At 52.7% G+C, this 13,832-nt stretch overlaps 5 protein-coding genes across 5 annotated transcripts; 2 read left to right on the forward strand and 3 right to left on the reverse strand.

The window, feature by feature from the left end:
* Positions 1-97: 97 nt before the first annotated feature.
* J4E85_000463 (uncharacterized protein) lies at positions 98-732 on the reverse strand (the record flags this gene model as incomplete). The annotated part of the gene is made up of 3 exons (XM_051464753.1): positions 98-280; positions 343-543; positions 613-732. 3 exons carry the CDS (start codon positions 730-732, stop codon positions 98-100), a joined length of 504 nt encoding a protein of 167 aa, XP_051331274.1.
* A 2,704-nt stretch (positions 733-3,436) lies between these two features.
* Positions 3,437-7,060, reverse strand: J4E85_000464 (uncharacterized protein; the record flags this gene model as incomplete). Its single annotated transcript, XM_051464754.1, has 1 exon — positions 3,437-7,060. One exon carries the CDS (start codon positions 7,058-7,060, stop codon positions 3,437-3,439), a length of 3,624 nt encoding a protein of 1,207 aa, XP_051331275.1.
* Positions 7,061-7,456: 396 nt separating this feature from the next.
* On the forward strand, positions 7,457-9,167 carry J4E85_000465 (uncharacterized protein; the record flags this gene model as incomplete). Its single annotated transcript, XM_051464755.1, has 4 exons — positions 7,457-7,546; positions 7,666-8,151; positions 8,203-8,908; positions 8,959-9,167. 4 exons carry the CDS (start codon positions 7,457-7,459, stop codon positions 9,165-9,167), a joined length of 1,491 nt encoding a protein of 496 aa, XP_051331276.1.
* Positions 9,168-10,349: 1,182 nt separating this feature from the next.
* Positions 10,350-10,883, forward strand: J4E85_000466 (uncharacterized protein; the record flags this gene model as incomplete). Its single annotated transcript, XM_051464756.1, has 2 exons — positions 10,350-10,624; positions 10,673-10,883. 2 exons carry the CDS (start codon positions 10,350-10,352, stop codon positions 10,881-10,883), a joined length of 486 nt encoding a protein of 161 aa, XP_051331277.1.
* Positions 10,884-11,339: 456 nt separating this feature from the next.
* Positions 11,340-13,739, reverse strand: RAD15 (DNA-dependent ATPase of the nucleotide excision repair factor 4 complex; the record flags this gene model as incomplete). The annotated part of the gene is made up of 1 exon (XM_051464757.1): positions 11,340-13,739. The coding sequence occupies one exon, from the start codon at positions 13,737-13,739 to the stop codon at positions 11,340-11,342; it is 2,400 nt and encodes a 799-aa protein (XP_051331278.1).
* Positions 13,740-13,832: the final 93 nt, after the last annotated feature.

A 13,832-nucleotide genomic window follows, 5' to 3' on the forward strand; every position in this document is an offset into this window, starting at 1 on the left:
CGTTGGGTGAAATGACCACTTAGATAAGCCTACTTGAACCATACGGTTAACCCTTACATACGCTTGCCATCAGCCCGGGTCCATCTAGCCTGCCTCCTCAGAACTCGCAGTTATATCCGCGGTGATATTCCCGACCATCCGGACATCTGAAGGTTGCCTCGTTGTAGCGCGGGTCTTTCGCACAATCGATGATGTAGTAATCTCCGCATCGAAACTGACCAGCGTCGACGCCGCTACCAATGTAATGGCAGTCTTCGGAATACTCGATGTCAGCGTATACCTATAAGAGAGTGCGAGTTAGCATGCGATACTCAGCAAAGAGTTTAAGAATATTCCACTTACACTGAGAGGGGGAAACGGCGGATGGGCGATGTCGTCCTCCTTGCCCGCGAGTTCCCTTCCGAAGTAGACCCGCTCGAAGTTTGGATCATCTTTAGGGTCCAGGCAAGGATCCACTGCGATTCCTTGGGGTCCCTGGAAGATGAACCAGTTGTATCGGCGAACAGGGAATTTACTTAGGATGAGCTGGAGGGAGTACGGATACTGAAGTGCGTAGTCAGCTTTATTAGCAAGAGTGCTACAAAATTGTATCAAAAGGGCTAATAAACATACACTCGCAGTATTGCGCCTTGCTATAGATGTGACATTACCGGCAGGCGTGTCGACAGGCACTGCTAATACAAGGCTTAAGCAGGCAAGTAGCCAGACAAGTGAAGTAAGCCAGTTGAGCATGGCGAATTGGAAGTTGATCTGGGTCTTGTGTTTCGCTGATTAGAGGAAGAGAGCTGGATGAGAAGCTTTGATGTAGATTAAATGCTTGTCGATGACTTGAAGTAATCAGTCTTCAAAGTGGGGTAGAGAAGCGGTGAGCTGTGAAGAGCAGCGGTCGAGCGTTTGCGGGAGACAAAGGAATGTTGCAAACAAACACAGGGTCTTTCACTAGTAATGGTAAACGTAGTATGGAAGTATGAAGACATTGCACTGTAGTAAACGGAGGAGAGACTGAGCGGCATATGCATGCATTCCTTCGCACAATGTAGAGTATCTCCGCTCTGCGCTGTGCGCATGTTCCAGCCTCAGCCATCCTCGAGCACAACGTCTTATTGATAGACGAGCCTAAGTATCCACGAAGAAACCGCGATGATCCCATGCCTTCTCTCTCCAGTCGCATTCCTGGGCTGGTTCTAAATACCGTTCATCTTGGTCGAAATGCAGAATGTCACGACCCGGGCCGCAGTCAAGCCAGCCTGGATCGCCGCCTGTTGAGGTATATTGACAGCCGACATATTTGCCTGGGAGATCCAAAGGGAAAGTCATCTATACCGCGTAAAGTCAGTACCTGCTCATAACGAATCGATAAAAGACACAGATCATGCCAGTGTTCTGCAGACTCACCTCCGGCGGAAATGGGGGCTTCTTGATTGGGTCGCCTTTGTAGTAGTATGGACCCATAGATTCGACAGGGTGGAAGTCTTTCATGCCATATCCCAGGCTACAGAGTGGCGCGGCCATACCAGAAGGGCCCTCATAGAAGTGGTAATAGTATTCTGTTCTTGCTGAGAGCCGAGATTGCTTCCTGAGGATAATTTGGATGGAGTTCAGTTTTCTGGGGTCGCGGATATGCTTGTACTAAGGTCAGTCTTGCTTTGTTGAGGAGCACTGAAATGAAGTACTGACCATCGCTCCATCAGATGTTGCCATTGATGTACTGTTCGAGAGTGCGTGCGGGCTAGGTACCTCGAGAGGTACCGCGATACCTGGCGCGACCAGATACGCGATAAGCCAAACGAGTAAAGGGAGCCACGAAAACATGACGAGTGTAAGTTGGGGGGTTAAATGGCAGTAGCTTGGCTAGGTTTTGTAAAGCAGAAAGAAAGCGCGGGTGAAGGTGAGAGCCGAGTAGATAAGCGCCTAAGCTTAGATTGGCGAAGGACTAAAAATCGTGGATCATGGAACTGTAAGCGGGGCAGGAGCAATCGGGGACCTGCCAACAGTGAGTGCGAACGTCAACGGTGAAACAGCGCTATGATCATGTGATCGAGCAGCACGTGGCGCGATTATTGCGTCATGTTCTGATACTGCGTAGAGCACCTACCTGGGTAAGTCAGGTAACGTACCTAGGTATCACAGTAACACCAAGACTGAATGAATAGCGGGCTCTTCCATGTCTCACAGTCTCCATGTTCCTATACAGTATCAACTATGGCTAAGAGAAAATGCGGCTGGTAGTACATCGGGCAGTCATGCTAGCAGGTATGAACGAAAAGGGTGTAATTGGAAGGACCTGGATCCGGCAAGTGCTACCCCCAGCGCCTCTAGCCACTCTCTTCAGACAGCCTAATGCTAGGATGATTCCTTAGGCACCTCTTCATCAAAGTCGCAAAAGAACACGCGACGGTACCGACGGCCGTTATCACAGTGTATCTCCGGATCTTTGATCTGCGGGTCGAAACCACAGTGTTCAAAGTGCTTGTCGTCACACTCGATCCAAGTCTTTTGCGCGCCGTCGCTCGAGTAGTAGCAGTTATCTTGACCGTTGATAGTGATCGGAAGACTTTCATCGGGCTTTGAAGGGATGTATGTGTCAGCCTGATGCTTCGCCTAATCTCATACAGCGTTGCAAGACTCACCTCCGGCATCCTTTCGAGGTATCTGTCGGGAATTTGCTCATCTTTAGTCCCCGTGAATTCAGGCTTGTTTGTCGGCCACCATCGATGGAGGCCCTGGAAGGGCGCGGGGGAGGATGTAGGCGCACAGGGGTCGACTGCTTCGCCTCCAGGACCGACGAAGGACATCCAGTTTAGTTTTTGGTCTATCTTCTCAAGCAGAAACTGGACAGATCGATAGCGAGTTTTCGATCTCGGAACGTGGTTTGTAATGATGGTGGGAGCTACTGCCACTGCAATGCCTTGAGAGACCCTTGACGGGGTGAGGTCATTCGCGGTAGTGGATACTACCCCAATGAATCCCGCCATCGTAAGTGTGCTCCAGAATTTCATCGTGGCCGGCACTTTCTGGTGCTAACGTACCGCTGGAGGCTACTATTGGTATCGTGATGTGGATGTGTGATTGATCGGTAGGTTTCAGCGATCTTCTGCTTGAAGATGCGGAAGATAAACAAAGTAGAACAGTATAGGTAGCTTTATAGCTCAGGAAGAAGAGCTAGGATTTCTTGACGACATGTTACGATGGGGGTGATTCCTAGTCATATGTCTGCTGTCATAGGTCATGACTGAACATATTGCCGGGTGCTAGCGCAAAGTCGCCTTTGTGTCCATGTCCATGGACCGCATGATGCACCTTGGAAGTTGGGTGGAATGTAATCTCTCTTGGTGATACCCAAGTGTCAGGTATCATCGTGTCACCCGAACCTGGGGCACATACTGCAGCGTGGCATGGCTCGTTCATTCGTGATAAATCGTGAAACATACGTAGACTAGTCAAAAGACACTCGGCCCAAACCTCTCTCTTTCACCGCCTTGAAGACGCCGTCCTTGATCTTCGCAAGAGCTGTTTCCCATGGCTCTTTCGAAAAGTTTTCGTCCTTTTGCGCCTCGTAATTAATGACGTAGTCGATCCATTTCACCATACCAACAGCTTTGCTGATGTCCTTTTCTTCCAGTACGACCTTTCTGAGGTACTTGATCAATGCAACAACATCTTCGCCATACGGCCCTTCGTCAGTAAACTCGCCAATCCATTGCTTCATGGCGACCCTCAAGTCCGCCAGCGCCGAGAGTTTGTCGGTTGTAAAGGTCGGCTTTACAGGGCGAGGGACTTTGATCATGGGTAGTTCTGTAGGCGGTTCGACTACCGGTGGAGGTTTAGCCTTGCGTGATACAGAGACACGGAAAGCATTCATTTTCTCGGCTTTGTGTTGTGCGAGTACCTCTTTGCGAACGTCTTCGGGTAGCGCAGCGAGGAAGGCTGGGTCAAGGTCATCTTCCTTTGGTGCTTTGGGTACGGTGGGCGCTTCAAAGGCATCATCGCTTGGGCCCGCGGAATTCTCTCTACTCTCACTTTCTCGTGCGGGGTTCTTGAGAGAGATGAAATTGGCTTGAGTGAGAGTTTTACCAGTCATGCTAATAGACTTTGCTTGAGCAGCGGCAGCAAGCATTGCAGATCTTGGTGGCCGGCCTCTACCACGCTTAACAGGTACAATGGCTTTCTTCGCAGGGATACCTATGATTCTATTCTTGCGTGGCGATTGGGGTAATATCGTTTGGTCCGCGCCCTTTGGACGGCGAGAGGGAGAGAAGGGAGTGATGCTGGCGTCATACTGTGCAAGTATCTCGGCACGAACTTCGGCTGGTAGCGTAGCAAGTATATCGGGATCAAGTTGAGACTGGGCTGGGAGTGCTGTCATAGCGAAAGGCAAAGCTTTTGTAGGTGTGCTAGGGTTGCCTCTTTTGTCTTCATTGCGTGCAGGTGTAGGAGAAGACTGACGCGTTTGGCGCAGCAGTTTTGATCGAATGTCCTCTGGTAGCTCGGCCAGTACTTTGGGGTCAACCTGCGAGGGCATGATGAACTGCGTGCCTAACATGTTTAGCGGGCGGCGTGAAGGTGTTGATGCATTGAGTGTCTGAGCGCCAAAAGGGACATGCTCTTCTCCTGACGAGGCTTTGGACTTTCGTGGGGTCTCGGGATCGTCTTGGATGGGGTCTTCCTCAACTGCTTTTGGGGCTCGCGCCACACGAGCTGTTTCCGCGTTGCCGACTTTGAATTGTAGTCGTCGCTGTGAGCCTTCAAGACTACCATCCGTGGCATTCTTCATAGGCTCAAGTTTTGTCATCTGTATGCCGATGCCTCGAAGCTCACCTGGGGTGAAACCAAAACCGCGCAGTATGCCTAATGCCTCTTTCGTAAGGATTTCTTTGGCGTTGGTAGCGACGCCAAGCGTGAGGCTTTTATTATGCGTGTCGCATTTGCCGTGGCCAAGATGCTTGGGAGGATCCAGAGGAGCGTCTGGAGAACGTCGCATAATCTTCATCATGAAATGTTTGCCCTTTACCCTCTCCTTCAACAGTCTCTTCTGGAGCTCTCCGCATAAGCTTGCAATGAACTCATCAGCTTGCTCCTGGTTCTCAAAGCGAACGCCCCAGTTCACCTCGGCAGAAATAGACTTGCGGACGACTTGCTCCCCTACTTCTTGATGATCGATACCTCTTGCGTACTCGTAAAGCTTCTCTCCAGTCTTGGGCCCTAGTATCTGAACGAGTCTTTCTTTCGTAAGTTCGCGAATGTCTTTGACGAGTTTGACTCCCTGGTCCTCAAGCTTGCCTCCAATCGACCAAGCGACGCCTGGGAGATCTTGTACCTGAAGTTGACCTATGAAGTCTAATACCTCTTCGGGTTTGATCTGATATTGTCCGGCAGGCTTTGCTTTGCGTAAGGCTACTTTGGCTAGCAAGATGTTGCTACCGATGCCGACGGAAACGTTACAACCAGTCCTGGATCTGACTTCGTCGCGTAGATTGAGTGCAATTTCTTCGGCTTTCGCCTGCTCGCGATGACTGCTGCCTTCGGAGTATTGTTTGCCATCACTACCACCAGCAGCGATGCATAGGTTCGATACATCGATGAGCGCTTCGTCGATACTAACACTCTGCACTAGACCACCGCTAGCCAATATGGCATCGTAAAAGGCGCGGCTGGTGGCTTCGTACTCGGGAAAGTCATAAGGCAAGATTTTAAGGTCTGGACAAAGCTCTTGAGCCCGCTTCATCCACATACCGTTTTTGACACCAAATGTTCGGGCAGGATAGTTGCAACTCGCGATTTCAGACCCGCTGCCTTGGCCATGCGCAACAACTGCCGGCTGGTCTTTGTATTCTGGGTGTTTCTTCAAGCTGACTGCTGCGAAGAAACTGTCAAAGTCCACGTGGAGAATATAGCGCCGAGCGCCCGGGGCGCGCTTCTGCTTGGCCCTCTGTGACGAGGTCTTCTCGCTCGCTAGTGCCTGCAGCTGGGACTTGAGATCGGCTTTCCATGTCGACAGATGATGCAGCCGTGATTCGCGATAGTATTGTTCGAGGAAGTTCGGATCGACAACGGTAGATTTGCGAACCTTTGGATCCCGTAGAAGTATTGCATTGTGCTCCTCGGCGGTCAGCTCCCGGTTCTTAGGCTTTGGAGCGTCTTGCACCGGAGGCAGTTGCTCAGCTTGGTCTTCGGTGTCGTCTTTTGACTCTGAGCGCTGGGGCGGAGGAGGGCTCGGGTCCGTATAGAGACAATCGTGGACATCGTCCGGCACGTCGTCTATACGGGCCGGGGCTACCGAAGGGCTGGTCTTGGGTGGTGTAACAAGCTTCGCAGCTTTACTCGACTCTTCGGATGTAGCCTGGCCGGGCAGGCCTTCCGGTCCGCGGGAGGGTGGCAGATCCTCAATATCATCGTCCGGTGTAGGAAGCCGCTGCTTCTTGTTCGAAAAGCGCGCGCGCATGCTGCTACTCGGTGTTGGTGTACTCGCAGGACCGGCCTGACTTCCCCTCAGTTGACTTGTGTACCAGCTGGCATCAGTCTGGTCCCGGTAACCCCTTGTCTTGACATTCGCGGTGCTAGTCATGCCGCCCTTGCTGAAAGCCAGCACATTCTGCTTCTCGCCCTCATCAACTACTCGGTACTCGCTCCATGGCAGCAACTTGCCCGCTTGTATGCTGTCTACGATCCACGCGGGCTTTACGATTCGGTATCTCCGGAACTCGACGACTTTCTTCGGCGTCAGACTACTGGCAATGATGTGCGTGACCGTAGTCTTCCCATCCAGATACTGCATGAAGCCGCCGCCGTGTTGGACTATGAAGGTGTGCAGGTCGTTGAGCGATGGCTGCGTGTAGCCGTTGACATGCGCCACGACGCCCTTGAAGATTTGAGGTTTGTTACCGGCCTGGTTTCGTATGTCGGCATCGAGATTCTGCAGTTTGATCTTCTTCCGCCTGAAGTAGTCGGTAAAGCCGCCAAAGGCCGAGCCGCGGTACTCCTCTCCATACTCGCCGTCAAACTGGTGGCTGGCGATGCGCTTGCGGACCGACTCGGAGTTCTTCTCTAGGCGCGAGCCCATGGTGACAGTAGTGTGGTGGATCAAGAGCGTTCATCGGGGCCGGGGTCATGATGGGGCGTCGCGGAGGTTCGTCGGCTGCCGCATGTCGAAATCGGTGTTGGTGGTGAAAGGCGCGTGCCGTGGCGCGTTGGAGGACCGCGAATACGTCACGCTAGCGACGCTAAGTGGATCGTTCTGCCGGCGGTGAAAGCACGCTAAGAGAAAGCTGCAGGCCTTGGCGAACTTTTTCTACCTCTCGAAGTCGCTGCTCTTCAGTTTCTCGCTTTTCGTTATCATCCTGCTCTACCAGCTGTTCTCGAGCTGTGCAACTTCCTGAGCAACAAAAACGTGCGCCGACTTCATATTCTCAACAATCCCGTCAGCTCTCTCAGACATAGACTTGCGACCACTTCCAAGATGTCGTCCGCCATTCCCGTAGGCGTCTACGGACGTCGCATTCCAGCTGGAAACTTTCCCATCCTGGCTGCTGACGACCAGTCTTCCACTGTGAGTAGCCTTGACGCCCGGTTCTACCTGCTCCGCGTTACGAAGTTTTATGCGCCGAAAATTCGCAGTAAAACTCTGTCGCATGCGCAATTCCATGGCAAAGTACTGATAATGATTAGTTCCGCATCACCATGGCGGCTATCGACCCAGATGCCGAGCCTCAAATCGACGACGAGCACAAGCACCCTCGCGCGACTCTGAAGCTCATCCGAGTGCCCATGGACTTTGACTCGGACGATGATGATGATGAGGACTACGAGGAGGGTGACATCGAGGCTATCGCTGCTCGTCTGCGTGCCGCTGGTGCGCTCCCTGAAGCTGATTCGGACATGTCCGACTCCGACGATAGCGAGAGCGAGAAGAACGGTGGCCCCAGCGATCCTGCCCGGTCAAAGAAGGCCAAGCAGGCAGCCCTCACCAAGAAGCTGCAAGAAGAGCTTGAGGCCGATGAGATGGACATCGACGGCATGACCAACGGCAAGGGAAAGGCCAAGGGCAAGGCCAAGGTCACCGATGACGACTTGAGCGACGAGGACGACGAGGACGATGAGGATGAGGATGACGAGCCTGAAGAGCTCGTTCTGTGCACTCTCGACCCCGAGAAGGTATGCTTGATCATGACAATTCCAAACAGACTCCATCTAATACCTGCGTAGCACTACCAGCAACCGCTCGACATCACCGTCCGTCAAGGTGAGGAGGTCTACCTTTCCGTCAGCGGCACTCACGACGTTTACGTTACCGGTAACTACCTCGCCTTCCCCGACGAGGATGATGAGGAAGACGACGAGGACGATGGTCTCGACGAGCTCGGCTACGATCTCGGCTCCGAAGACGAGGAGCTCGACGGTATTGGAGAATCAGAGGATGATGAGCTCGATGGCATGAACGACCCCAGGATCACTGAGGTTGACTCTGACGATGAGGAGCCACCCAAGCTTGTTGACGCCAGCAAGAAAAGCAAGAAGCGCGCTGCTGAGGATGATGCTACCCTCGATGACATGATCAGCAAGACCAACGGTGATGCTAAGCTCAGCAAGAAGCAGGCTAAGAAGCTGAAGAAGAACGACGGCCAGGCTGTTGCCGGTGCCGCAGAGCCAGAGAAGAAGGCTGAGAAGGTTGATACCCCCAGCAGCGACAAGAAGAAGGTTCAGTTCGCTAAGAACCTTGAGCAGGGCCCAACTGGCTCCCCCAAGGTTGACGCCAAGCCAGAGGCAAAGAAGGAGGCCGCCAAGGGACCTCGCACCGTCAGTGGTGTTCTCGTTGACGACAAGAAGGAGGGCAAGGGCAAAGCCGCCAAGAAGGGCGACCGCGTCGAGATGCGCTACATTGGCAAGCTGAAGAACGGCAAGGTCTTTGACTGTAAGTTGTCGAACTTCCATATAGTACCACCATGACTAACGAATACGCAGCCAACAAGAAGGGCAAGCCATTCTCGTTCAAGCTTGGTGTCGGTCAAGTCATCAAGGGTTGGGACGTCGGTGTCGCTGGCATGACCGCCGGGGGCGAGCGTCGTCTTACCATCCCTGCGGCGATGGCTTACGGCAAGAAGGGTGCTCCCCCGGACATTCCTCCTAACTCTGACTTGATCTTCGACATCAAGTGCATCTCGGTCGGTTAAGCGCGACCTTGCAAAAATCCACGCGCAGTAGGGTCCACTTGGTCCCGTCAGGATCGGATCCACTCCCATGCAGGACTCCGCCTGCCTGCGTGCGTTCGCGCCATTCTCATTTCCGTTTCTGTCTCTGTATCAACTGCATAGCGCGTCGTCTGAGATATCCGACTTGCATAATCTGGGGTTGTTTCATTAGATGTGTGCAAGGAGGAAGGATCTCTCAGTCCTCTTCGCCAATGTCTTTTCCATATGGCGGGTCTGTAAGTGATATAGCGAGGCGATGTTGCCAAAGAGCAAAGGTTCGCTGAGGAAGCTACTTTGAAAAGTTACACGGTGTTCCGGTTGAGATGTACGAGCGGTAGTAATACACAATCTTCAAGCAACATCCAGAACGCGCCATGTCTGCAAAAGTGCCACATGATCGAGGTGACATGCTGCAACCCTGCTGTTCACATTTCGGTTCCGACGTTCGCAGACTCACGTCAGTCATTACGATAAAATGCAGAACCGAGGCTTCCGAGATTGCGAAGATTCTAGCGCTAGTGGCGGGCCATTCAGAGTGCGAGACGCGTGCACGAGCCCCAAAGACCCCACAGCGCTATAACCCAACTCCTCTTCATCTTCGCCCAACTCCAACGTCGACTCAAGCCCTCTGTTACACAACGATACCGCAACTACCTCAAAGAACAATCTCGCTTACGCACCACCGTCTTCGACACCACTACCCCACTACACCAATACCGAACCAACCGTGGCAATACTGTAGCAATGGCGATGACGAAACGAAGCAGTAGTAGTATGAGTAGTAATAGTAGCATTCATTCGTACTCGTCCGCGAGCAATGTCCGCGCTAGCTGCTACTCCGTAAACGCCGCTACTGCCAGCCTCCACGGCTTCCATTACTCCACTACCCCGTCTGCCGGGGCCGGGTGGTGTTCCTGAGGTCAGCTCGGTATGTCCACGCCTTACGTTCTATGTAGGTGGCACTACTAACATTCACAGGGAATTCCATCACCCCCTTCAAGTCCCCCCCTCGCCGCCAAAAACGCGTCCACCGCCCAAGATGGCAAGGCGCGCAGAGGGGGGGCAGCATACACCATCACGGGAGAGTGTGAGAGACTCTTCTGCGAGACACTGCGATCTGTATTCCTGGGTGAGGGGAGCCAGCATCGCCAGAACTCGCTAGTGATGGGTATGCCATATGACAACACTACGACTGCAACCACCGCTATCACCAACGACTACGGTATCGATGCTCGTCGCTACTCGGACTCTTCGACCGACTCTGCTGCGCCTGAAATGGTGCGGTTCGAGGAGGAGAAGGGCGCGATAGCCGACTACATTGAGATGTGGGACTACGTTGGTGGCATCAGGTTCCGGGGTTTCGTTGCTCAGAAGGAAGACGAGAGGGCCATGTTCATCTTCTTCGATGAATCTGTCATGAACGGAGATTTGAAGGCTGGGTAAGTCCACATTTGCGTCCTCGGTAGCGATATACTAATGCTCCACAGTCTCATGGCCCTCCTCGAACTCTGCGAAGTCGACTACTTCTCCTGCGATCGTCTCGTCCTGTGCATCGACCGCGACGTCGACCAAGCCGCTCTGGCCAACGTAACGAAGGATCTGGGCTGGATCGGCTTCGGCCTCACAACGCTCGACGAGTTCAGCCAGGGCGAAGAGTTGACAAGCAAGAAATGGTTGTTCATGGATATGGAAATATAAACGTGCTGAGAAGATGGAACGTGGTTAGGGTTCTTGGTGTCTGTCGCTACAACACAGTATGTGGTCCGAGTTTCTCTTTTCCTCGGGAGTTCTGCATGGCGGACTGGGGCGTTGGTTCTTCTTCCTAAGTAGCACGCATGGAGTCCGGTCGCTTGGAATGTGTATGGTTTCCTAGCAGGGTGTTCTGTCCTGACAGGTTCATAGTTGAATGCGATATTTGTAACCCAATTCTACATGCCTACTCTGACGTGCACCTCTGTCAAGTGGATGATCTTAGGACCGCGGCTTGTCATGCGCCTTCAATTCTATTCTTCTACCATGCTCCAAATCACCTTTTGGTGTGCGCCCAAAATGCGGTATCCAACCCAAGCGCTACGATGACGAATCGCCGGTCTCACTAACACCGCCCTTCATGTAAGGATATTCACGAGGGATTGGCTTGTCGCCTGGGCCATTCTATGCGTCGACAGTTGCCATCTCAGCCATCTCAGCATCAACATCCGCCGTGCCCCCAAACTCATCCACTTCATCAACCTCCATGCGCTCGACTTCGGCTCTACCTTCCAACGCGCGCATAGCTGGGTTGTCCGTTCCACTAATGCCATGAGCCTCCTTTTTGCGCTGATGAGCCTCCAGATCCTCCAGCGACCACGACGAGTGTCCTTCTGTTTCCGCTCGGCTGAACGGGACACTCATATCTTTCAAGAAGGCCTTTGCGGCGCCTACAGCCTGGTCGATGGACAGCTTTGTGCTCTTAGCGTCGAGGCCTTGTTGGATCCATTTGGGGAGCTGGGTTTGCTTCTTGTTGAAGCGTTTGTCTGCCAGTACCATGATTCCGTAGTCGTCTTTACCGCGAATGACGCGACCTAGACATTGGGCTGCGTGGCGCATGGCATCGAAGGAGAGGAAGTCTGCTTCTTTGATGCGGTAGGTTTCTCTCAGGAACTCCAATCGCGCTTTCAGAATCCTAGATTCGGTGTATTGGTATGGTACACCCATGCAAAGCACAGAGCGGCCGTAGTGGTGGTCGAAATCGATTCCTTCGCTGACCTTTCCTCGCGCGACACAAAGTAGGACGGCGCCGCGGCCGTTGTTGCACGCTGTGCGGAAGGTTTCTAGCGCGAGGGCGGTTTCTTGGGCGTCGGGTGTTTCGACGAGGATGAGTTTGTACTTCCAGACTGTGTCGAGGATTTCCATGCCTTGCCATGCTGAGATGATACTCTCCATGTAGAGATATGAAGGGAAGAATACGACTACGCCGTCTGGCGTCAGTTTGCAGAACTCGATGAGAAGATTACCGAAGTTTCGCTGCACTTGTAAGTCGTTGCGGTGTTCGAATTGCGATGTGACCTGGTTCTGGTCGTTACCGCGATCGACGATCATTGGTAAGAATGTCTTCCGTGTGAGTGTCATGGTGAAGGATTCTTGAACAACGGTGTTAAAGTTGAGCATGCGTGGGTACATGTCTAGCGGAGACATGGTTCCGGAAGTAACGATGACGGAGTAGAAGCGCTCGAAGACGGGCTTGATGGCTATGGCCGCGTCTAAGCAGGTGAGATGTAGAACAGGGTTTGGTACTGTTGCCGTTGCTGATTCGAAGGGCTCGATGATTAACAGGAAGCCGGTCTCGTATGTGGCAACTAGCGTGGCGAAGGTAGCGACCTCCTGAAGCGGCTGGTAATCTTCAATATTTGTGAGTTCCAAGGTGCGAACAAGTGATGTCAAACGCTCGGCGCAGAATCTGAGTGGTTTTCGCTCGATGAAGGTCAAGTCTTTGCAATGTTTGAGGAAATCTGGTGGTGTGTCGGCGACGACGTTGAGCACCTTCATGCGTGTCTTGAGATACTCGATAAAGCGCTTGAGGAAGGCAACGAAGTGCTCCGCTCGCCGTATATTACCGGGCACGGCTTCTGTGAGGAGATCGTCTGGTAACGCTGGATTAGCCATGAAGGCGTCTTCGTTTCGCGCTTCATCGGCAGCTCTGAGACCTTCAACAAGCTTCGCGTATTCATTTTGTAACTTGGTCGCGTCACTGGTCTTCATTTCTGTAATCTTGCGATCGAGGTTGTTGACACCTTTGGTAGCTTTCCGGAGTACATCTTCGGTAAGATCGATGCTGAGAGATTCGATACACACGTTGTCGATGTTGTGGGCTTCGTCGAAAACGACAATGCAGTCTTTGGATAGTTCTTTGGAGACTCTGTCTGCGATCTTGGGATCTAGGAGGTAATGGTAGGAGTAGATGATGACGTTGCAATAAGGCATCATTCTCCGGGCTGTAAAGTAAGGACACTGTTTCTGCTGCTCACCATACTTCAGTATGCCATCGAAAGTCCATACACCAGCCGGTATGAGGTTGTGAGGTTCCAGAAGATCCAAGTTCTCATGGTACACGCAAAGCTCGACATCCTCGCCGCGCTCCTTCTTCTCCTTCACGAAGCCAGCAGTCAAGCTGCGACATCTCGCGTCGACTACGGTACCGCTCTTCTCTCTTTTGACGGACGGGTGCAGGCAGAGGTTTTTCCGACTGGTCAATCCAAGACCCCGAAATTCTTCCTCGTAGCCCAGCTCGGTAGTGCGGTACTTCATCAGCGCCTTGAGTTCAGCCAAGGCCTTTTCGATCTCGGACATGGTACGCGAACAGTAGATCAGCTTCCGCTTTTCAGGATAGTGCTGCTGGTAAGCGACGATGAGCGAGAGCAGAGAAATGGTTTTACCCGTTCCTGAAGGCATCTCGAGGACACAGTGGCCACCCTGATCCAGGGTGCGCTTGAGATCGCACATGTAGGCATATTGCTCTGGATATACTCGGGGATATGGGAATAGCACGGGGAGGTTATCGATGTAGAACCTCATGTTGATGGTCCACCGCCCGCGCGGATTTTGTTGTAGCGGAGGGGAGTTGGCGGAAACGAAGAGAAGTTGCGAGTGTGCGTTGCCTCCAGACGA

This window comes from Alternaria conjuncta (genome assembly GCF_024043145.1).
Source record: "Alternaria conjuncta strain BMP 0040 chromosome Unknown scaffold_1, whole genome shotgun sequence".
In the NCBI taxonomy this organism is placed as follows: Eukaryota; Fungi; Ascomycota; class Dothideomycetes; order Pleosporales; family Pleosporaceae; genus Alternaria; species Alternaria conjuncta.